The sequence below is a fragment of the Myotis yumanensis genome, unplaced genomic scaffold, assembly GCF_028538775.1.
Source record: "Myotis yumanensis isolate MYYU_CA2020_CCGP unplaced genomic scaffold, mMyoYum1.0.hap1 SCAF_6, whole genome shotgun sequence".
NCBI lineage: Eukaryota > Metazoa > Chordata > Mammalia > Chiroptera > Vespertilionidae > Myotis > Myotis yumanensis.
Window position 1 is genome coordinate 38,428,718 of NW_027223757.1, and position 24,969 is coordinate 38,453,686.

At 49.6% G+C, this 24,969-nt stretch overlaps 1 protein-coding gene across 3 annotated transcripts in view; it reads left to right on the top strand.

The window, feature by feature from the left end:
* Window positions 1–24,969, top strand: part of SCML4 (Scm polycomb group protein like 4) — a 103,094-nt gene that overhangs the window by 67,495 nt on the left and 10,630 nt on the right. For 2 of the 3 annotated variants that reach the window (XM_070417984.1, XM_070417983.1), the window contains exons 6-7: window positions 13,716–14,003; window positions 21,994–22,139. In XM_070417984.1, coding sequence (XP_070274085.1) covers window positions 13,716–14,003; window positions 21,994–22,139 — 434 coding nt within the window. Of the gene's footprint in view, window positions 1–13,528; window positions 13,566–13,715; window positions 14,004–21,993; window positions 22,140–24,969 lie in introns of those variants that run through there. The other variant, XM_070417985.1, reaches the window with a different exon arrangement.

Genomic DNA, 24,969 nt, shown 5'->3' on the forward strand with positions numbered 1-24,969 from the left:
GTCAAAGAGTTTACTGCCTGTGTTTTCTTCTAGGAGTTTTATGATTTCAGGTCTCACATTTAAGTTTTTAATTTACTGTGAGTTTATTTTTGTAGCTGGTATATGAAAGTGGTCTAGTTTCAATTTTTTGCATCTATCTGTCTAGTTTTTCCAATACCATTTATTGAAGAAACTGTCTTTACCCCATTGTATATTCTTGCCTTCTTTGTCATAGATTAATTGACCAAATAGGTATAGGTTTATTTCTGGGCTCTCTATTCTGTTCCATCGATCTATGTGTCTGTTTTAATGCCAGTACCATGCTGTTTTGAGTACTATAGCCTTGAAGTATAGTTTGATACCAGGTAGTGTGATACCTCCAACTTTGTTCTTCATTATCAATATTTCTTTAGCTATTTGGGGTCAACAAAGTCTTAGCATAGATTTTTTTTTAATACTGTTAAAACATTGTCTACAGTGTTACTTTAATCTCTCTGAAACCAGGGAAATTCTGCCTTTACAAAGAAAGGTAACTAATTAAATTTAGCCTTTGTGAGCAGATGATGTATATTTCCTGTTTTTTTGTGTGTGTCTTTGGGCCTCAGTTTCTTTTATTTTTTAATATATTTTTATTGACTTTAAAGAGGAAGGGAAAGGGAGAGAGAGATAGAAACATCAATGATGAGAGAGATCACTGATTGGCTGCCTCCTGCATGCCCCCTACTGGGGAGCAACCCATCGAATCTGGGACCCTTCAGTCCGCAGGCCGAAGCTCTATCCACTGAGCCAAACCCGCTAGGGCTGGGCCTCAGTTTCCTAAATGAGGCTTGGAGTTGCTCATGTCTAATGTTCCTTCTGGTTCTGACAGTATGGATCTGGCTCTTCTGTAAAACTTAGTTCACTCAGAAACATTCTAAAGCTAATATATCTTCTAGTGAATCTTGCAATGAGATGAGCAGAATTGTCTAATTACACTTTTCAAGCTCTTGAATCGTTGTTTCACTGAACAACCAATGACCCATGGGACATAACCATAAAGCCACATAATCCATGTCTCCCATTGTCCTTTAAATGCATCCTGTGGGACCATTTCTTTCTTATCCATGAATAAATTTAGGACAAATCTTGTGACTCTTCTGGCTCCTTTCGGGTAACAAAACATTCTCTAGCCAATAATTAATATGTCCAGGTCAGTGTGATCATCAAACTTTAAATTTCACTCAAAGATATAACTACTCCCCATTCCCAGCGGAGGCCTGCTTTGCCAGTTGCCTACAGCAGTAAAGGAGGGTTTGGTTGGCTTCCCTGCACCCTCTGCCCAGCCTTGTGTTTTTGCCCCTCTCTCATACCTAGCTCATGATTTTGAAGGAGAGGCAAGAATAGGAGAGCTTTTACTTGGCTAATCCTGCTGTGAGTTGGCATCATGCTCCCTGGTTCTGGCAGGTGTTTAAAGCTGATCCTTCATCCTGTGGGCTTTTACAAGGGTCTTTCGGTGATTCCACCACCTCTCACATGGACAAATGTAACTCCTCTCTGGCTGCGTACTTGCAGCTCCTTCCATCGCCTCAGGTACCTGTGAGTAAATCTCTAGCTGCTTTCTGCTGAGGCCCCTATGTGCCCCCAGACAGTCCTGTGGAAAGGATCTAAGATCTTACTTCAGACCCCTCTTCTGATGGCTCCATCCAGCCCCTGAGAAACACACATTCTCTACTCAAACCAACTGTGGGCGTGCAGGCAGGTCTCTGCAGGCACCTCTCCTTTGCTCTACCATCAGAGCAGCTAGACTTTTAGATTTCTCATGGGAACCAAACAGGGATCCATTGTGTCTCACAAGTTCCAGAGGCAGACAGCAAGCTCTTCACATGGCCGCACTGAAGCCCCTGGGAACCCACTGGACAGTTCTCTCCATAATTCATCTTCTATTCAACCTGTTTTGCAACCCCTACAATTTATTTTGTAGACTAGACGTGGGTTGTCATCTATAGGTGCAGAACTGGCTTCCCACCATCTCTTTCTGCAAGATTGGAACCCTTCACTCTGGTACGGGGTGTCTATTGTCTTGCAGCCTCAGCCAAAATGAAAACTAAAATAGTTTTATTTTAACATCTTGTCCCAGGAGCCCCCCTTCAGCTGCCTTTAAGTGATCACTGAGAAAACTCTTGCCTTGGTTTTCACCTTATTCTCTCCCCTCCCAAGCTCACCATGCTGAATGAGGTCCCAGTCTTTCCCCTGGGGTAGTGTAGCTGCCTCACTGCTTCCTTTGCCTGGGGCGGGCATTTCTACCTGGATGCTGGTTTCATTCCTAGTTGGTGTGGCTTTGGAAGTAATGACTGCAATTGTTTTCATGAGCCCTTCCCTAGCCCATGGATGCTCTGAAAAACTGAATTGTTCTAAATCAACCGATTTCATGGGCATTGTTCCTCATGCCAAGTGTTGCAGAACAGAGTGCCATGTGTTTCATGTGTCTGGGGACCTCAAGGAGAGTGGGAGGAGGCAGCTATGGCACAGTATGCTCTAAGCAGCCCCCGTGTCACACGTCCTTCCCACCAATCTGCCATGGGGCCTAGAATGACACCATTTAGGAGTTTGTCTTTAGATTGTGACATTGCCTCTTTAGGCTTACCTTGTCAAAATTCCCTTAAAGGGCAACACATCACATTATTATTACTTTACATGAGGAATTAGTTTATCACCTGTTTTCCCACCGTTGTGTCAAGAAAGGCAAGGGTGTTTACAAGGGGGAGGAATGGAGGTCTTTGTTGAGCTTAGGCTCCCTATCTGTCCATATGACCACATTCCTAAACAAGACTGTGCAGTCTGGAGCTCATTTGAAGCAGGTCCTGCTTTGCCCTGAGGTTGTTCCGCCAAAGCTGGAGTGTTGCAGGCTTGCTGCCACATAGTTAGAGGGTGTGTCAGCATTCATGAGAGCACTTCCAGGAGACAGCTAATAAGACCATAAGAAAATGCAAAGCCATGGCACATAGGATCTATCAAAGGAACTACAATGCTTGTGGCTGAAAATGGATGATTTGGGCAAGACATGGTTTTCTGTTCCAGTATCAAAAACAGCAGGTCATGTGGGTTTGTTCTCTGTGGTCCTGAAGGTGAATTTAATTTAGCCTGGGGTCTTGCCGCTCAAACGCTCAACAAAGACCTCCATTCCTCCCCCTTGTACACACCCTTGCCTTTCTTGACACAATGGTGGGAAAACAGGTGATAAACTAATTCCTCATGTAAAGTAATAATAATTTGATGTGTTACCCTTTAAGGAAATTTGAGGTCAGAAGCAATGTCACCACCTGAGAAAGGCAAACGCTCAGCAGCCTCCCACACTCGTTAACCACAGGTGCCAGGTGTTTCGAAGACACAGCAAAGTTTGGGAAGCAGAAATTGAAGGAACACTCTTCTAGGCAGAGAGCTTGGCAGCTGAACAACCAGGTGGAACTCTCAGAAGATAGTTCCCTCAGAAGTCAAGTGGAGTTGACATTGTAAAGACCCTCTCAAAGTCAAAGCCACCCAGGGCTGCTTGGGTGGTAGTGATGTCCCCGTTATTGGTGACACGTGTGGGTGTCCACGTAGGGCCAGAAGGGGGAACCCTGGCAAGATGTTCTTTCTGGTCCCTTCCAGGTTGAGAGTCACCTCTGGAAGTGTCAGAGGATAGCACTGGACAGCAGGAGGTCAGGGTGCCCCAGAAGCCCCAACGAGGGGGCCTTTCAAGGTGAAGGTAAGGAAACTAAGAGAGAGGGCTCCCATTGGACCCGAGAAAGGGCTTCTTCCAAATTCCTTCCTCAGACCTTTGAAATATAAACTCTTTCACCAAATGATCTTTCTCCTGTGTCCAAGGAAAACCAGGCTTCAGACCTACTCAGCTGCCTGAATTCAGTCTGGAAGGTAGTTCTTGGCTTGAGACCAGAGACTTCATCATTTTTCTCCAGTTCTGTTAACTGATGGCCATCCGTGGTTTGTGTTTTAGAAAATAGAGCAGCTCTGGGTGCTTCAGGAGAATGGAGACAGAACCATGAACTTGATAGCATTTGTGGTTCTGTTAGACATCATGAAATGATTAAGGGGAAAAGTTTACCTTACCTTTGAATATTGAAAAAAATCTCAATTATAAATAAGCTTTAGCCAGTGCTTCTGAAACTTTAATGTACTCAGGAACCATCTGAAAATGTTGTTAAAAAGCTGAATCTGGCTCAAGGGGGCTGGAGTGAGCCTGAGAGTCTGCATTTCCAGTGAGTGCCCAGGTGCTCTTGGTGCTGCTGCTGGTTGGGGACCACACCTTGAGCGACAAGGGTGGGCTGACCGAGTCCTGCTTACATAGGAAAATTTATTTCATGTTTTCAGTAAAATAAGTTTTCCTCTGCTAGGACAATGCCTCCCCTGTAAAAGTGTTGCCACTAAAGCTAATCCAGTGTCCCATGGAGGTAACCATGGGCTAGAAAGGAAGATAGGGTCATGAGGGCCCAGAGAGGCCAGGGGGATGGCACGTGTCCAAATCCAGATGAAAAAGAGGATGTTTGCAGGGCTGGGGAGGAGGGTGAAAGAAAGGAAAGAATGACAACAAGCAAATTTCTCAGTGTGGGCTGGCAACCACTTGCAGCAGGGTCTCTGTTCCCCAAGCCCTGTGCACACATCCACAGTGGCACTTGTTTCTGCCGGTCTTTCCAGAATCTGGGTCCAGATCTCATCTCCCTGCTAGAGGGACTTGGGGAGAGGACCGCATAGTCCCCAGCAGAGCCTGAGACATAACGAGTCTGCGGTAAATATTTACTGACTTAAACTGTGTGCAACACAACAGACCAAATTGTCTCCTCGCCAGGAGCAGGGGTGATCTGGAAACCACAGCTGTGGTAGCTGAACTCTTCTGCAAGATCTAATGTAGAGATTGGTTTCCTGCCTTTTGAAGGTGTGACATGATGGGAACAAATTGTTTAGTTTTTGTTGAGAAGCTCTTTTGATACGCAGGTGGTAGGGGTGGGAGATAAGGAAGGACATTTATTTTTGAGGCCTGATGTTTTTGTTCCTTGGCTGTGGTGTTTGAGCTAGAAAATTATTGGAGAAGCAGACACCCCCAGTGTGTTTCCTTATGGTGGAACTTATGCACCCGGCATTTAGAAATCAAATCTGCTTCCATGTTGAACTATAAATCTGTTTAATCTCATAGCTCTACGGAGAACATCTATGTTTACAAAAGACTGTTTATTCCAAAGAGGAAATAGAGTTTATCAAAGCATGAGTTCCTTGATACAGAAGCATCCATTGAATGAGTCGGCAAACATTTACTGTATTGGGCTCCCCCTACTTGTGATGCCCTAAAGCCATAGAGCTGAGGCCACACAGAAAAGCAGAAGTGGGGAGGACCCTGAACTCAGGTCTTCTCCTCCCTGGCCCTTTGCTCTTCCTCCCCAGCTGGTCTGTCTGTAGGGCCCTAACACGCGCTGGGTGGGGTGTGTGTCCTATTTCCCAGCGGAGAAGCTTGATGCACAAAACACGTGTTCACAAGTGGCTTGTGGTAGGTACACCTGTGTCACTTCTTCTAGCAAAGAATTAAAAGAACAAAACAACCCCAACCCCCATTCAGCAAAATCTCACAGGTGGAAACTGCATTCCAAGTATGTACACCGATCCTCTGTTCTCCTGGGTTCTCTAACTCGGCCCCCAGGAGTGTTTCATCCTCGTCCTTGTGCTCCAGCTGTGTCCTTGCTGGGTGGCATCCAGGGGGCAGGCAGAGCCCGTCACTCCAGACACAGGAGGACTTGCTCTGCAAAACCCACACAATGTGGCCTGCTCTCCCAGACAGGAGGCACAGTTTGATCTGACATTTTAAATGATGTATAAAATGAGAGATGGGAAAAAGGAAATGAAGGAAAGAGTGTGTCTCCGGTCTCCTGGTGCAGGCTGCTGGCTGGAACATTGCAGAGCTGTGTTCGTCCCATCACAGCCATGGGCCATGGGAACGAGGTGAGCTGTCTGGGTCTCAAGCCAAGGGGGTCATTTGGAAGGAGAACAAAGTATCAGTGTCAAGCTCAGGTCTGAAGAACCCTCGCAGAGAGTTTTGATGGGAAGCTTAAAAGAAGTGTGTCCACAAGTTCTGTAGCAGATCCTAAGGCCTCATGTACCTTCCGAGCACGGAGTAGAGAGCATTTGCCAATGCGGGGTTCCTAATCTGAGTTCTGCCTGTGTGACAATAGGATTCCTTTAGGAAAAGCTATTAATTATATTTTCAATGATGTTATTCATTACATTCTAATATCAGTACATGTTTTAAAACATTGAGTCAAAGGGAAAAATATAACCTCTAGAGAAAAGCCTGGCTTTTGTAGAATTTAAAATAGATTTTTACAATGTTCACTAATCTATTGGATCCCTTTACATGAGAAGGCTTAGGTTCTCCTTTGAGTCCTGTAGATACTGAGGAAGCACAAAATATGTATTCAATAATTATTGGTTAAATGAATGAATGAATGTTCCAATTAAGTTGCTGAAACCTCCCACAGTACGTCAAATATGGGACAAAGGGCATGATTTTGAATCATGTTGACCAATTTCATAATACTTTAATAGAAAAGGTTTATATTAAAATGCAACTAAAAGAAATTAGGATCACAAGAGAAATCATTTTGTGGGTTAAAGATGCCAATACCCAAGACCAGAGGAGCAGAACGGTGGCGACAGCAAATGCCCACGAGGCTCTTGGCTGTTTGGAGAGCTCCTTCTATGAGGGGCTGTGGAGGAAAACTGGAGCCCATAGAAAGAGGCCATATGGACTCTTTCTTCCTACAGGGCTGGTCTCAGAAATTCTCTGAAACACACCCCTGCCCCTGCCCCATGCTCTCTCTTCAAATAAAAATCTACTAGAAATCTGCTTCTTTGTCTGTGAGGCTACTGTGCCTGTGACACCCCCACCCCTCAGTCCCTAACTGGCCAGACAAGGCTGGGGACTCCTGGGTCAGCTGCAGAGGCCTCTGTCCAAAGAGTCTCCTGCCTGTGATGGGAGAGACGTAGGGGATGGGCCAGGCCTCGAAGGAGATCCAAGAAGGTGGGGACCAAGTTCTCTGACTCATACATCAGAACGCAAGACAGATGGGAACAAAGGACCGAGTATATGAGATATAGCCATCCCCAAACCCTCAGGGCTCACAGTAGCTATAATTGGAGACTCTATTCTCCCCTTTGGGCTGTTCCTCTGGACCATACCCTGTGGCCCTGTGGTGGGCCCTAAGGCATTATCTGCCGCTTCGCTTATCCACACCAGTATCTGCTGGCGGGGCATCAGAAGGAGGGTAAAAAGGGCAAAGCATGCCAAGAGGAGCTAAAGTAACTTAGTAACCCAGTAAGCTTCTGAGATAAACTCACACACTCTCTCCTCTCGGTGGGCAGTTTCTGGGTCTCATCCCTAAGCCGTAAACCCTTTGCTGAATGCAATCCCATAACTTTCCTGGCAGAGAATTGGACAGCTAGTCTAGAGCAGATACAGCCTGGCTGCTACTGAATCAATGATTACAGCTTCCATTTGGGATGTGCAGTCAAGAGGAATGAAACAAATCCTCTTTCCCCATCTGTATTAGTTGTCTTTTGCTGTGTGACAAATTACCCCAAAACTTGGTGTTTTAAAATAGCATTTATTATCTCACAGTGTCCATGAGCCAGGAGTCGAGGCGCAGCCTGACTGAGTCCTCTGGCCTTAGGTCTCCCACACGGTTGCAAGGACCTCAAAGCCCAGCCAGGGAAGGATCCGCTCCCAGCTCACGCACGGGCCTGTGGGCAGGATTCCGTTTCCCACAAGCTTTGATTCCTTGCAGTAGAGATCTCTCCACAGAGCACCCCGAGACGTGGCAGCTTGCTCCCCGAGCATGAGGAACAGTGGGAAGTACTGGGAGCCCTCCTAAAAGTCAGGGTGTCCATTTAGAACTGAAACTTACAAGGCGCCCTCTCTCTATTCCAGGACTCAACATTTCTCTGATTAAGAATCATTTTTAATTTCCTCAGAGTTCTATGAAAGTCCCCAAAGTGTGGGGACTGTTAAGGAAACAGTATGACTTTGGAAGTCCCCCCCCTTCCATCGCCCCCCCTCCTCTGGGAAGTTCCCATGGGCCTTGGGGCAGAGGCTCAGCAAAGCTGCAAGTGGAGGGGTGATTACAAAACCTGCTCTCCTCCTGAGAATGAAAGGCCATTCATGATTCCAAACAGCTAACTTTGGGCAAAATTTCCACAGGAGGAAATCAACCCATAGGCTTAGAACAAAGTCTGAGGCAAACCAGAAATATTGGGTAGATTAACCAGAACCATTGAGGAGGAGTAAAGAAGTTTAGGTGTCAGGCATTAAAATTATGGTTGGCTTCTGTGCATCTCATTAGGGGAGAAAGGATATAAACGTACGTAAATGACCAGAGGGGAGTCATAGGTTCATTCTGAGGGCTGAGGGCTGAGGGGAACTGAACCTAGAGACAAGCTTAAAGAGAAAATCTATACTGTCCAGAGACCAAGTGAAGGGGAAATGTAATTGAAGCAAATGAAATGCTGAGCCTCATAGGTGGTGTGGCCTGGTGCCCTTTGAACCGGGAAGGCTGGGACGAGAGGCCACCGAGGGCCCTCAGGGAAAACACCACAGCTTATCTGAGCCAGAACAAGGGGCGGGACTGCCCGAGAGAAGGAAATCTGCAAACCTCCAGCAGAGCCTCCCTGAGAACTGCTAGGGGCTGGAGGGAAGCTGCTGTCTCTGCCACAGGAAGCCCTGGGAGGGAGGCCTCTCTGCCTCCCACGGCAGCGGGAGCAGGTGCGGGCACCGCGGGCGCCCAGAGGAGCGTGTGTGGCTGCCCGGGGGCAGAGTCACCCAAGGTAGGAGACAATGCCCCATGTCCCTGATCAGAGCAGGGAGGCGCAGCTCTGCTGGGGACTGGCTGCTGTTCCCTGGGGCCTCTCCCTCCTGCCCGGTCCTCTTTCTGCCTCTCTCCTCACAGGTCTCTTTCTTTGCATTTCAGAGCTTCTTGCGGTGCTCCTCAGGTGGTGGCACCAGGAGAAGCTGGGGAAGTTACTCCCAGCTGCTCGAGTGGCAGTGTTATCAGGCTGGGTGTAGTACTTGCTTTTCTAATCTGGGTCTGCGGGCTAGAGGTCTGTGGTGCGGCCCTCTCTCAAGCAGCCTGGCCCAGCTGTTCACACATGGAGCCCTCTGGACACGGCCCCGGGGGGCGGGGTGGGGGTGGGGGTTGACCTTCTTGCCAACCTGGGCAGGGCTGTGTGGTCTGCTGGGCTGGGCAGACCTGCTGGCAACTGATCCCAAGAAGGCACCCGCTCAGCCTGGGGAAGGCGACAGTGACGATGGTAGAAAGGGTGCAGCCTGTGCAGCTGCTCCTGCAAATGGGAGGTTATGACCCACGTGGGGAGATAAGGTGGGGAGAGAAGGGTGTGTGTGTGGGTGTGTGTATGTGTTGTGTGTGTGGGTGTGTGGAGAGAGAAAGAGAGAGAGAGAGAGAGAGAGAGAGAGAGAGAGAGAGAGAGGAAGGGAGAAAGAGAGGAAGAGAACTGGAAGAAAATAGTGTCTAAAGCTCTGGAATTGGTGGTTATTGTTGCATGAATAGGTATTATTGAAGAATAATTTTGCAGATGGAGGTATTTTTCTCTTCAGGGCTTCATTTGGTTAGAGAATCCAAGTAAAGTGCCAGTTTAATTTTTTCAAGTCCAAGTTCACTTAACTGTGAGACGTTAGGTCTCGGGTTCTAAATGACAAGGGTCACCGCCAGCTGAACTGACATTCGGTCAGGAGTGTCTGTGGTTTTATACATGGGGACCCCTTTTCCCTCTGTGCTGCTCCTGCCGCTTTGGGACTTTCTCTCTCTCTGGCTCTTGGTTTCTTCTTCTTGTCCATCTGCCTCTTCCTGCTCTTCTTTGGAGGTTCCCTGGGTGCCACGCCTGACTCTCCATCAGGACAGCAGGAATGGGCTGCACCAGGCGCCCTGGAAGCCTCTGCAGAGGTCTCTGTGGGGGAGAGGGAAGAGGGGGAGTCCACCCACTCCTGACCCTGGAGTTTGCTCCCCCAACAGAGAGGCTTAGACACGCGTCAGGTTCAGAAGCAAGCAGGTATCGCTTGAGGCTTGAGTGGGTTTGAACTCTTCTTGAGTGTTCAGTAGCCTCACTCTAGACAGGCTTCATAGACAGTGGCTGGGGGAAACCGTGGTCCACAGATTAGCAATGGAAGTTCCAACACTAAACCCTGAAAAGGTGGCCCAACACTAAACCCTGAAAATGTGGCAGGCTTCTTTGAACGTGCATTGTGCATTTGCTTGTCCATGTAGGCAGGCTCGTGTGTCAGACAAAAGCTGATTATTCCTTTTTCTGGAGGAAAGATTTAATGACTTACACGCAGCATCCTTAGTCTCTAGGACAGAGGAGGGGGTGATAGAAGGGAAGTGCATAAAACACCTTTTGTTGGCCCTGCTTTGCTGAGCTAGTGGTCTCCTCTTGTTTAATGAGAGGTGCCAGGGTAACAAGGCAGCTCATTTCAGATGAGAAGGGACTTTCTAAGAACCCAGGAGACAAGGACCATGAACGTCGTCTGCCTGTGTCTGTGTGCAGTGGCTGGGCACTTGGGCTGGATGATCCCAGGTCTGCTGGCCCCATCTGGTGTTCACTCACCAGTCAGCCACAAAACCGCTTGAAAAGTGTAGTTCTCGCTCCAAGTATAGATTTAGGCTTCTTTTCCCCAGCTTTAAATAGTAGTTTTAGGTAACAAACAATCCATATGTCCCACTTTATTAAATTTTTAAGCTACTAGAAGTCCTGCGTACCTGTAATTCATCTACCTCTATGGGGGATGCCTTCACGGCTTGAACAGTGAAAAGGTTTTGAATAGCTAGAAGAGAGAAGGAAAGACCCTCCCCTGAAGCTTTTCGAGAGAGCCTGGCCCTGCTGACACTTGGATTTTAGGCTTCTAGCCTCCAGAACTGTGAGAGAATGCATTTCTGTTGTTTTAAACCACCAAGTCTCTGGTAATTTCTGCAGCCTTAGGAAACTAATACACCAAAGTCCCACCTAAACTCATCCCCTTTCCCACCAGAGGGACGCATGTAACACTTAGGGATGTGCTGGGCTGGGTGTTCTGTGAAGGTCCTTTGCAGTCCCGTGGTTGGATGATGGCCTTCATTGTATCAGTCAGGTACCATGTAAGCATCAGCGCCCCTATTAATAAAGGTGAGGAAGGCTGTTTTCATTGGGTTTGAGCAGATGCACCTCATCAGTTCTGAAGGGCACCCTGGTGTGTGCACCTGACCTTGATGTTCACTCCCAGAGCCATGGCTGGGGCTTGGTGGTGTCTCCATTGTTGTACACCAGCTGACTTCAGAATCACTGGCTCAGCCTTTGCTGAGGAGAGGGCTAGTGCTTGATGCTCTCTCGTGTCAGTTTGGTTTTCTAATGAATTCATTTGGATCATGGCCCTTTGATCTCATCCATGGTTTCTAAACCAATCACATTCTGTTCCCTTGTTTCCCATTTCCACACATTGTCATAGGAGAACAATTTTCCATCTGCATCTGTGTTTTCCAACTATAGTGCAGATTGGTGAATTACGTCATTCTTTACCTTAGACTATCAGAATTCCATAGACATATTTAATTCGGATTTAAAATATTGAATAAACAGAATGTTTCAGTTCAATTTCTCTTTCATTATTTATCATTCATTTACATGAAGAATTTATATTTAATCCTTTATCATCTGAATTTTAATACATATTCTTCTAAACTGGCCCAAATGCCTACTCAACAGATATTTATTGAGTGCCTTCTGGATGCCAAGCACTGGGAGCTGCTTCCGCAGGTACATCAGGGCATCTGCCCCTGGGGACACAGAAAGGACTAGAGTCCCAGACGATGAGAACTTGCTTGTAAAGAGAATATAATGACAGTTTTACCACTCACTGGCTTAAAATGATGTTGGCTCAGAGTAGGTGCTCAATAAATGTTTAGTATTTCTCCCTCTCACTCCATTCATGAAGCAGGCTCATACATAGCTCTGTAGCCTGGTCCCTTTTAGAATCTTACTACTGATGTCTTCTGACCCAGAGGGAAGAGATACAATATAGTCCATCAAGGCGAAGGTACCGAGTTCTAGGTTTCTGCAGACACCTTGCAGCCCTCCATTAGCCACAAAGGGTGAGACACAGGGCACACACACCCTTAGGCTGCTCGGCTCACTCATGTCCTAGCAGCCAAAGTGTTTGTTGGATTTGATTGTACAACACTCTCAAGAACGTGTTCACACCTGACACTGGACTTCTGCAATGACTTTTAAAAACAGCTTTATTGAGATGTAATTCATATATCATACAATTCACCTATTTAAAGTGTTCAACTCAATGGTTTCTTAGTATATTCTCAGATGTATGCAGCCGCCACCCCAATTGTAGGACATTTTCAATACTTCAAAAACCACATACCTTTAGCTAGCATCCTCTATCCCCTCAACCTCCATGCTCAAGGCGACCACTAATCCGCTTTTTGTCTCTATAAATGTGCCTGTCCTGGACATTTCATAGAAGTGGCACCACTAATGTGCAGTCTTATGTGGCTGGCTTCTTTCATGTAGCATGATGTTTTAGGGCTCATCCACTGTAGCTGTGTCAGTCATTCGTTTCTTTGTATGCCTGAGTAATATTCGATTGTGTGGATACACCACATTTTGGGTTTTTTTTTTGTTTTTTAATTTTTTTTTTTTTCGCTAAAAGTATTACAAAGGGTATTACATAAGTGTCCTTCCCCCCCCCCCCCCCCCCCCGCCCTTGACAAACCCCTGCCCTCCCTTACCCCCCAGTGTCTTATGTCCATTAGTTATGCTTATATGGATGCATACAAGTCCTTCGGTTGATCTCTTACTCCCCTCCCTCCTGTCCCCCAACCCTCCCTGGCCTTCCCACTGCAGTTTGACAATCAGTTTGAGGCAGCTCTGCCTCTGTATCTATTATTGTTCAAAAGTTTGTAATGGTCTTTATTATCCATGAATGAGTGAGATCATGTGGTATTTTTCCTTCATTGACTGGCTTGTTTCACTTAGCATAATGCTCTCCAGTTCCATCCATGCTGTTGCAAATGTACCACATTTTGTTTAATCAGTCATCAGTTGATAGGCATTTGGTCTGTTTCGGTTAGTATCAATACTTTTCTGTAAACATTCATGCACAGATTTTTGTGTGAATATTTCTCTTGGTATATATCTAGGAGTGCAGTTGCGGGGTCATATGATAGCTCTATTTTAACCATTTGCGGAAGAGCCAGACTGTTTTCCAAAGAGGCTACACCATTTTACATTCCCACCCGCAGCGTATGAGGGGTCCGGTTTCCCAGCATTGCCAGGTGAGGGGCGGTGATGGCGGGCCAGAGAAGAGAGCGCAGGGGGATTCAGACATGCCCCGGGACACCGCCAGAGGGGCCGAGCCATGGCGGGGCGGGGGGGAAAGGGGGAAGTAAGACTTTTGTGTGAATCTTATTTCCAAGTCATCAATCACCAAGATCGTTACTTTCCCCGAGGACACACCTCCCCGTCCCGAGGATAATATGCTTTGTTGGTGAGGCGGGCGCTTCTCCTGGGAGGTGAGCTACCTGGGATTATGCCGAGGGGCCATTCCTATCTCCTGTGCTCACAGGCGGCGGCCCTGCTGCTGGGGATGGCTCGCCAAGACTGAGGCCAGGCTCCCTGGAACCGCTCTCTGATCGCCGCCTCTCTCCCTGCTTTCCGCTTAGCCAAGACCTTCGCCACCGCAGAGTGCCGCCTGGCGACCGCTGCGGGCATGAGCCGCTACAGCCTGGACCCCTCCGGCCCCGCCTTCAGCCACCGGGGCTCCGTGCCCCCCGCCTCCGCGCTGTACTGCAAGAGGCAGAACTCCGGAGATGGCCCCCTCGGGGGCGGCCCCGCCACCGGCGGTCCCCGCACCAGCCCCCTGTCCTCCGGAGGCCCCTCCGCACCAGGGCTGAGGCCCCCAGGCTGCAGCCCCAAGAGGAATGGGACCTCTCTGGAAGGAAACAGATGTGGTAACGTAATGCATGCACGCCCCCCCCGCCCCCCCCCCCCCCCCCCCCGCGTGACTTCCCTCCTGGGCCGGGTGGGACCACCGCAGGTGGGGGAGGAGGGGACCCTGGCTGTTTGAACGTGGGGACACTGGGAAATCAGAAGTTTCCGTAAGTCCCTCATGAATGTCTGTCGTTCTTGAACACAGCTGAGGTCAGGCTGTGACGATAAGCACAGGAAATGATGCATTAGAGAGGAGGCGAGGCTGTAGGAGTTAGCAGACTCCAAAATTACGGTGGCTCAAGTACCATAGAAGTTTATTTTTTGTCCAAGAGACTAAGGTGGGTGTTCCTAGTTGGTGGGTGCATCCCTAGGGGCCCAGGCTCTGTTTGTGGCTCTGCTACCCCCAGGCCTCCGAGCCCCAAGCACCCAGCGGTGGAGAGGACAGGAGCAGGTGGAGAAGGCACAGCCTCCCGCAGCCTGGGCTGGTCGCATCCCTCCCGCTCTCACGTCTTTGGCAGGAGCTGGCCATTTGGCCACACGTCCCTCTAAGGGGGTCTGAGAGGCGTGGACTAGCTCTGTGCCAGGAACCAGATGTTAGTAAAGAGTTTTGTCTTGTGTAGTGGGTGACACCGGTGGCTACAAATCGGTAGATGGGCAGAACCAGAGTTTAGCCAAATGCCCACAGCACTGGTTGTAACACCACTTCTGTCTCACCTGTTACAGGTTGCTTGTTGGGATGTGAAGTACAAAAGTGCTGTCATTCTAGGGATAGCTTAGTGTCCATTCTGATTTTTTTTGTGTGTGTGCTTTTTAAAAAAAATCATTTCAAACTCCAGAAGCTATAGAGCACAGTGGATAATCGCATGGACTGAGAGCCAGATGACCTGGCTGGAACCCTGGATCTGCCACTTTCTCTCTAGCAAGTCTGACCGTTTGCAAGTCTGAGCTCTGTGCCTCAGTTTCCTCACCTGTGAAATTGGAGTAATAATAATAGCACCTACCTCCTAGATTTGGTGAGAGGATTAAATACTAGATAAGTTCATGTGTGTATTTAGTACAAACCCTAGGACAAAGTAAGAACTCAGTAAATGTTAGTAGTTGCAGATCACATGAACATACCCCTCCACAGAGCACAGCTCATCAACTCAGGGGCTGAGAACTGCTGAGAAAGGAGGCCTAGGCCAAGGAGGCAGAGTCTTCATCCTGCTCCTCTAAGCCTCCCAGGGTCTGGCGATCTTCCTTAGCAAGCCACGTTTCTGTCCTGAGCCTTGGCTCTCTCTGCCAGCAGCCCTGAGAAGCCACAGCAATTAGCACTTTGTGTGATCCAAGGTCCTCCGTGTACTCCCCTCAGTGAGCTCACCCATCCCAGACGAGCCTCTGCTGGCTGAGGATGGAGAGGGAAGCAGGGGCCCCTTAAGGGGGAGGCAGTCCTGAGGGCAGAGCATAGACCCCCTCAGCCAGGATGGGGGCTTTGGCCAAATGTAGAGGCACCTGTAGGCCACTCCCCAGCACTGTCACTCAGGGCCATTGGCCAGGAAGAAGATTCCAAAAGGGAGAGATGCTGTTCCATCTGATCTCTAAGAACAAGAGAAGGGAACAAGATCTGGCACAAACCAATGTCTTAAAGTAAATGAGGGGGCAGCATTTATTTCCCAGGTTTATCCCCAGAGTTAGAGTCACATCTGGCATATAGTAGGTGTTAAGTCAACATTCACTGTACCTGCCCCCTGCTGCCATGGTGCCCAGAGCCCTCATGTTGCTTCTGGCTGTCAAAACCCTCATTCCTGTGTCCCTCTGCCCTTCACATGTCTCTCCTCTCAACCTCTTCTCCTCAACCCAACTCCCACTTGCTCAGGGCGGTGATCACAGGACACCACCTGATTGAGTTGACTCATAATCCTAAGAGGCTGCCTCTAGTTGGTGACATCTCAGGCCCTGTGTCCTAAGTGTAGGATTTCAAGCAGTAGGAGGAAGACAAGATTTGGGTGGAGAGAACCATCACTTGCTGTAGAATTGTCTGCCCCGTCCCAGTCCATCTGGTCCCCCTGGACCAGGGAGACCCAGGGCCCGTCAGAGGGGTCTCAAGGGAGCTCAGCTCCCCAAGTCCTTTGCTGCCTCTTTCCCATGGAGCCCTGAGATGTCCTCCCACCCCAGTTTCAATCATCCTCCTGTCCTTTATGTTGATTTCCACCAGCCCTTTGTTCTCCTGGAATTAGACCCGGATCCGCTGTCTGAGTAATCTGCCGAGGCAGGGCCAGCTCTGAGGAAGCCCTCTCTGTCCGAGCCCCGGCTGTACCCAGGAGAGCCCCCCTCGCTCAGGACTCCTGCAGGGTCTTGGGGAGGTCAGAGAAACAGCCCTCCAGTTCCCACTGCCTTCCATTCCAAGCGAACCACTAACTGTATCCTGAATATCGAAGGTCTCTTTGCAACTTGGAAATATTAGTGAGAACTTTGCCTGATACCCTGAAAATTAGAGATGTTCATAGTCAGCAGACGCCCTAGGGCTGTGGGATGTTCTGAATCACACAGCCACCAGCCTCCCTGGAGCAAAGCTGCTGCAGGATGAACAGCTGAGATTCCTGGTCGAGCCTCTGTGATACACCGCAGAAAGTGAAATTATTTACTCTTTGTGGCCGCATTAACTCTTTAATGCTCCAAAAATCCCATTTACTCAGTGCTTCCTTCAGGGTGCGAAATGGAACCACAGATACCAGAAAGAGCTAGCCAGCCGTACACACTCTCAGCATCCAGATGAAGGAAGGGGGCGGGGAAGGTCAGGGGCAGAGGGCAGTGCTGGCATCTCTGAACTGAGGTTTCCACTTCTGCTTGCATCTCATTGGCCAAGATTTAGTCACATGGCTATGTGCTGCAAGGGAAGCTGGGAAATGTAGTTTCCATTCCGAGCAACCATGGTCCCAGCTGGAAATCAGGGCTTCTATTACAAAGGAAGAAATGGGAAAAAAAAGATATTGGTTAGGCAAGTGGCAGCCTCAGCCACACCCCACGATTAGGTGTGTTCCCTCTCTCCTGCTTCCTCCACTGCCACTTGGTTTCCTCGTCTCTAGTACTTCCTCTCTCCAGTCCCATGGTAGGAACCAGACTCCCAGCTTTGTGAGGTTTCTTGCTTGTATTTGTATCCTCTGCAGCCCCAGAAGAGGGGCCTGCTTGTTCGAGGCATATGCTAAATATCTAGTTATTGAGCAACTAACCCTCGGAGGTTCTAGGGGAGGGGAGAGGGGAGGGGAGCAGACAGGACTCCAACACCCCAGTCTCTTTAACCAGGGCCTCTTTGTATTTGCAGAGTGGGGCTTTATGTATGCTTTTCTTGAACAAAATTTGCACAGCTAAACACATTTGGAAACCGTGGAAATAAACCATGGGGATTGAGTGGCAGTGTAGTAAGTAGAGAGAAAACTATTGGCCTCCTTACCCTTTGTCACCTCGCTGCCTGCTGGGGGCCCTCTGAAGGCCATTCATTTCCCTGTGCCCAAGGAACTGCTCGATATCGCTCTGAAACAGCATCCCCGGTGAAAGCAGTTGGTATGAAGGGACCCTTCCCCTTTAAGAGGGTCTGACCCAAGTCATAAACCCTGGAAGGAACCTAGCAATGGATTTCCCCCCCGTGGTGCTAATCAAAATGGATTAAAACCACAGAGGCCAGAACACTGTGTGAGGCTGCAGGCAGGGGAGTGGATATGGATGACGTGACAAACCTGCGAACCTTCCCTCTCATGTGAACCTTACCCTGGCCACCTGCTGTCTCGATACATCACACCTGTCACCTCTGTCAGTGGACTCAGAAGGGATGTCGTCACAGGACACATTTACCTGTTGTTTTTTGCTGATACTCAGGTGGACATTCAAGAGCTCTCTCCTGTCTCTCATCCAGGACATAATCAGTGAGAGCCATACAGAGGTTGCAGACAACAAAAGTGTCCTGACTCTTGCCTTTAACAGGACCTGCTGTAGAATTCCCAAACACAACCTCAGGTCCCAGCTTCAGAATCAAGACACAAAGTAAATCAGACATTGTTATTAGCACCCAAATGCTTCCCATGAGTTGGGGTTTGCTTTCATCGTGTATGGTGTTCGGTGACGGACCGAGACAATCAGCCAGAAAAAGGGTGGGAACAGCACTGGATGTGATGTGGGTGGAATGGCCGAAGGCATGCAAGGGTCTGTTCATTCTGGGGAGAAGAGTTGCGCCCACTAAGACTTAGAGAGATGCCAGCAGAAACTTACTGAGCACAACATGCCAGGGGATCTTCTCGGGTCTAAGGATGGAGCTGACAGGGTGCAGCTCCAGAGAGACAAACAGAACAACTGCACAAGCTTGATCACAACTGTGACTTGCCCCACAGGACAAGTATGGATGCTATGAAAGAGTCAGGTAGGGAGGCATTGCTGGGCCTCCTCTGGGGAGTCAGGAAAGGCTTCCCGGAGAGGTGACCATGGAGCCAGCTGGAAGGGGAAGCAGGAGTTGGCCGGGAGGGGCAGTGAGGAGAAGGAGTGAGATCAAGTTGCTGGCCCAGAGGTCACAGTGGTGGCAGAGAATGAATCAGCCCCGCTAGGCCTCACTTCAAGCCTATGGCCTCTCCTCGTCTCTAGAGGTGTCCTCTCTTCTCATACAGGCAGGGCAGCTGGTCTTGAAGGAATAAAAGAAAAACTTGATTAAAATCTAAGAACTGGGCAGGCCCTCTTCTGTCTAGCATCTCCCTCACCTCATAGTGAGGACTATTGTAATAGAAACAATGAAAAACAACACTTTTAAATGGCCTGATGCTGCCCAGATTGCGGGCTACCCTGACACCTGTGCACTGCAAGGCTTGTTTCTAGGAAGGGTGCATTCTACGGGAGCAGGTGAGGAGGAGGAGCCGAGGACAGATCCACCCTCCCCATTGCCTTCACCCTGTCTCCTCCCAACCCAGCTCTAGCTGGGGGGCCGAGGGGCTCTACAGGCAGCCCGAGGAAGGGCACCCTCGTTCCCTTTGGACACTGATAGGCTTTCCTTCAGATGCTTCTTACCTGGCTCCCGCCCAAAGCTACACATTCCCTTGATTCTTACAATACTCTTGAGAAACAAGTTGAAGAAACAGAGGCCCATAGAGAATGATCAGGGCCAGGAAAGGGACCAGGAGCCTGGCTATTGATTCTTCATCCCATGGGCTTTGCACATGGACACAGATGAAGCTCTCAGATGTGTGAGAGGCTAACCCGTGAGTGTTGCTCAGGACAGCCCGTTGCTCAGGAACGGGACTCTGCAGTGTCTCAGGTGGAAGGGACCTTCGAGGTCATTCCCAGCTCCCTTATTTCACACCCAAGAGGCACAAAGATGCTCATGTAGCTGGTGGATGGTAGGGATTTCTGACTCTGAACTCATTGCTCATTCCCTTCTTCTCATGACTCCATCGTTAGCTAAGAAATTTTCTCTGACTTATGAATGCACAAAAGGAAATTATGCATGTATTTGTGGGTGTGTGCGTGAGGCAGGAGAGACTCGGAGACAGCAGTACCAGTGCCTGTGCTATGAGAATGCCGGGATTGCTTTAAACCCTGATTCTTAGTCATTCTACTCCCGGGGAATGTGAGTTCCACTTTAGAAATGACAACAGCCATCTTTAATGACACATGCGTTCACAGCTGAGTTTCACTCTCACATCTCCAGCAGCCCAGTGAATGGACAGGACCATGCACAGCATCCTCTGTGCTGGAGAATGCCGCCTCCCTAAAGGCCCTGGGCGAGCACTTTGCGTGCTCTGTTCCTTTAGGAGCAAGATTTTTTTCACGTCCTTCACATCTTACCACTGTCCAGTCACATCTGCCTGGCCGTACCCATTCGTCTTCCTGACACCTTCACAGCAGCTGGAGGGGCTGGTGGATCCGTTATATCTGTGAGCAGAGGCCACTGCAAAGGCTTTACAAACCTGCTACCAGAAAGTTCCATTTCTCTTCCTTCTAGAGCAGCAGTTCTCAACCTGTGGGTCGCCACCCCTTTGGCGGTTGAACGACCCTTTCACAGGGGTCGCCTAAGACCATCCTGCATATCAGCTATTTACATTACGATTCATAACAGTAGCAACATTACAGTTATGAAGTAGCAACAAAAATAATTTTATGGTGCGGTCACAACATGACGAACTGTATTTAAAGGGCCAGAAGGTTTAGAACCACTGTTCTAGAGGGAGTCTGTGTGCTTTGGAACTTGAGCACCTCCAGGGGTGTGACAGGCTTCCTGCCGCTCTCTGGCTTGTACGACTAAAGGCCCCTCAGAGAGGCTCCGAGGCCTGGCTGCAGCCCTTCCAGCCTGGAAAAGTGAAAAATGCCCACAGCGAGCAGCAGGCACCAGGAGGGGGACGTTCTCCCCCCAGGGCCATCACCTGGTGCACCTCCTTGTAGAGACACACACCTCCCTTGCTCAGCCCTGTTCCCTGGCCTTGCTCAGAGGAACTCAGGCTCCCATGGATGAGGCTGTGAGTCGGCCTGGAATTTCTTCTTTCTATCAGATACAGGAAATTAGATTTGCCCTCTGCTCTGATCACTCTAAAGTCATTCTTGGCACCGTAGACTTCCAGCCTTTGTAATCAGAGCGTCTCTTATCACCCTGACTAATGCCGAAGCTCCAATGGGGCGGGATCCAGAGGCAAACTCGATTCCGTGATGCCTCGTCCCCATGTTGAGTGCAGATGTCATTAAGGGCTGTGGAGTCATCTCTAATAAGCACACATCTGCATTCAGATGGCTCCAGGGGGCAGTGACAGTTTCCCGGCAAAAATGTCCCCTGCCAGACAACCTGAGGGGACTCTTCCAGGTGCAAAAAGGAAAGGCAGGGAAATGTCAAAGAAACCCCAGTTCTCAACCAAACCATTACGTATTTAGGATGGATCGGAAATGGGAGGCTGTGCTTTTCCCCGAGCACCGTACAGCGTGGAGGGAAGAAGGGACAGCAGAGAACCACTGCGCCCTGAGGCTGGAGCAGGGAAACAGAGCAAAGGCTCCCCCACTTCTAATATAGGCTTATTCTGTGGGAAAGTGGCCTCGTTGTTCAGAGCCTCAGCTTTTTTCTGGCCTGAACATGGGATTAAGGATTACCCACACAAGGCTCTTGTGTAAGTTATTTATACTGTTTCTGCAAAAGATACTGAATCATTTTACATTGATTGACCCAGTTTTTATAAATATATACTTAGAGCAATGGAGAAGCCAATGATTACAGACCCCGTATTGCGAGGACGCCGTTTCCCACCACACATTTTGCCCAGGACCTGGTAAAGAAGAGACAGATGCTCAGTAGATGTTTGTGGAATGAATGGGGGGAGGGGAAGGTGAAAAAGACCATCCTCAAGAATTAAAATATAACTGGAGGTTGCAGACAAGTATGTGCATAATTGTAATGCGAGGCAAAATGGAAAGCATCTTTTAAAAAAATAAATATTTTGATTGATTTCAGAGAGGAAGGGAGAGGGAAAGAGAGATAGAAACATCAATGATGAGAAAGAATCATTGATCGGCTGCCTCCTGCATGCCCAACACTGGGGATCGGGCCAGCAACCCAGGCACATGCCCTGACCGGGAATCAAACCTCTTGGTTCATAGGTTGATGCTCAATCACTGAGCCACGCTGGCCAGGCTGAAAAGCATCTTAAGAGAAGAACAAACGAAGATTTGGGGGTTAAAGGTGAAGGAAGGTGGCGTTCAGATGGCAGGACACAGACATGCTGCCCGGGAAGGGGTCTCCCTGGGCTCTGATGCTGGTGGAGCCTCCATGGGAAGGAGGGAGGGTAAATGTCTCCTGGACAGAAGCCAAAGCCCCAGCTAAAGGTGGACAAGGGAAGCTGGAGGGACACTGGGTCATAACCAGGGTGCGGCCACTCACAGCCTTTCTCTGTCACAGGAGGTCACTCAGGCCAGCACCTTGGACTTGAGGGCCAGGTGTGAGCAGGCAGCACAGGTAGGGGCTCAGGCCCTTGTCCTGGTGTCTAATGGTCTTGCTCTCCATGCTCACCCATCCAGCCTCAAGCCCTTCTCCAGACGGGCAGGACGGCAGGCGGCCAAGGAGCAGGAACCCGTCCACCTGGACCGTGGAGGACGTGGTCCGGTTCGTGAAAGACGCTGACCCGCAGGCTCTGGGGCCTCACGTGGAGCTCTTCAGAAAGCATGTATGTGTGTGGTGGGCCTGGCCCGGGGGGGAGGCATGGGAGAAGGGGGAGGTTCAGGGAGCTGGGGGCTGGGGGCGGTTCTGACCTAAGCTCTGGAGGCACCACTCAAGGAGGCCAGTTCTTCTCAGAGCACAATCACCACTTAGTTTGTTTTAGAGGGATATTTGTCCCATCTGTTCCATCATTTTGTGCTTTAACAGGAGTGCCTGCTTCCTGCCCATTCATCCATCCATCCATCCACCCGTTTGTGCATTCAACAAATACCTACAGTACACCTACGATATGCCAGGCAAACTGTTAGTGCCTAGTCCTAAACTGTTTGAGGATTAAGTGAGAAGATGCACCCGTGTGTTCAGCATGGTGCCTGGTTTTAAGTAGCCTTCAGTTAGCAGGCATTCATATAATCATTTAGGAGATCCTGAAATATGTACAGGTGGTAAATGAAAAAAAAAAAAAAAAGATAAGAATTCATACTTTACCTACCAAGCTTACTATGTCAGTTTTCTACTGCTGTTATACTCAATTACCACAAATGTAGTAGCTTACAACACTTTAAAAATTTTAATTTACTGGTTAATAAGGTTATGTAGGTCTCAGTGTACAATTCCATAATACATCATCTGTGTATTGTATTGTGTGTTCATCACCCAAAGTCAAGTCTTCTTTTGTTGCCAGATATTTGACCCCCTTTACCCTCTCCTATCTCACCCAACCAAGAACAACACAAATTTATCACTTTACAGTTCCCTGGGTCAGAAATCTGGCAGGGGTCTGGCAGTGAGGTCAAGGTGCCAGCAGGACTGACATTCTTTCTGGAGGCTCTCAGGAGAATCCATTTCCATGTTTTGTCCAGCATCTGTCTACCCTCATTTCTTGGCTCGTATCCCCTCATCCTCACCCTCAAAGATATAACATTAAGCAGGGTCCTTCTCAGGCTGCTGACTCTTCTGTTCTTCCTTTCTTCCACAATAAAGGACCCTGTGGTTACCTTGCTCCCCACTCCCCACTGGCCCAGGGTACTCTCCCTGTTATAAAGTCAGCTGATGGGCAGCCTTAGTTCCTTCTGCAAACATACTTCCCCTTCGCCAGGTAACCTAGCATGTTCACAGGTTTCAGGGATTAGGACATAGACGTCTTGGAACGAGAAGAGGGAGCATTCTTCTGCCAACTACAGTTACTATTAATTTCCCCTGCCTGTCTCTCATTTAATTTGGTGTTTCTATTGAGAAATCATCCTCTCAGATCTGGGGAGGATCTTTATCTAACCTGACACTGACATTTATTAGGGATACTAGAGGCCCGGTGCACAAAAATTTGTGCACTCGGGGGGGTGGGGAGGGGGGTCCCCCAGCCCGGCCTGTGCCCTCTCGCAGTCTGGGACCCCTCGGGAGATAACGACCTGCTGGCTTAGGCCTGCTCCCAGGTGGCAGAGGGCAGGCCCAATCCCTAAGTGCAGCCCCTGGTCGGGCTCAGAGCAGGGCCAATTGGGGAGTTGGGGCGCCACCCCCTGTCATGCACAGAGCAGGGCGGATCAGGAGGTTGCAATGCCACCCTCAGTCACGCTCAGGGTAGGGCCGATTGGGGGGTTGGGGCACCGCCCCCTGTCACACTCAAGGCAGGGTTGATGGGGAGGTTGCGGCGCCACCCCCTGTCACACACAGAGCAGGGTCGATCAGGGGGTTGAGGAGCTCCCCCGTGTCACTCACAGAGCAGGGCGGATCAGGGGGTTGGGGCGCTGCACCCTGTCACACTCAGGGCAGGGCCAATGGGGAGGTTATGGCTCTACCCTGTCACACACAGAGCAAGGCCCGTGGAGGGGGGTTGGGGCGCCACCCTCTATCACCCACAGAGCAGGGCCGATCAGGGGGTTGGGGCGCCGCCACTGTCACACTTGGGGCAGGGCCGATGGAGAGGTTATGGCTCTACCCTGTCACACACAGAGCAGGGCCGATCAGGGGGTTGGTGTGCTGCACCCTGTCAAACACAGAGCCACAGGGCAATCAGGGGATTGGGGAGCTCCCCACTATCAGGCACAGAGCAGGGCTGATCAGGGGGTTGGGGCACCTTCCCCTGTCACGAACAGAGCAGGGCGGATAGGGAGGTTGTGGCCCCGCCCCCTGTCACACACAGAGCTGCAGGGTGATCAGGGGGTTTGGGCGCTGCTCCCTGTCATGCTGATCCCGGTGCCGGGAGCCTCGCTGCTCTGCTGATCCCGGTGCCGGGAGGCATATTACCCTTTTACTATATAGAATAGAGGCCTGGTGCATGGGTAGGGGCTGGCTGGTTTGCCCTGAAGGGTGTCCTGGATCAGGGTGGGGGTCCCCACTGGGGTGCCTGGCCAATCTGGGTGAGGGGCTGAGGGCTGTTTTCCGGCTGGCGAGTGACTGAAGCTCCCAACCGCTCCTTGTTTTCTTTTTTTTTTTTTTATTCTGGGCCAGCTTTAGCTCTGAGGCCTCGCTGCTGAAAACATCGATACAATGTTGCGGTCTGGCTGGCTTTCAGTCCAGCTGGTTTCTGGGGTTTTGTTTAGCTTCTTATTTGCAACATAGTACATAGTTGCTTAGAGTTGCAGCTGAGAGGCCGGCAGCGGCAGGCGGGGAACATTGGAGTTCGCTGTCACTGGAGTAAGCAAGCCTCCCTGCTCACTTCAGTGCATGGCTGCCGGCCGCCATCTTGGCTGACAGTTAATTTGCATAAGGATATGCTGATTAGCCAATGGGAAGGGTAGCGGTTGTATGCTAATTACCATGTTTCTCTTTTATTAGTGTAGATATTGGACCTCACCTAGCAGTGGGCCTTATGGGCAAGGACCACAGGGCGGGTTATGTTT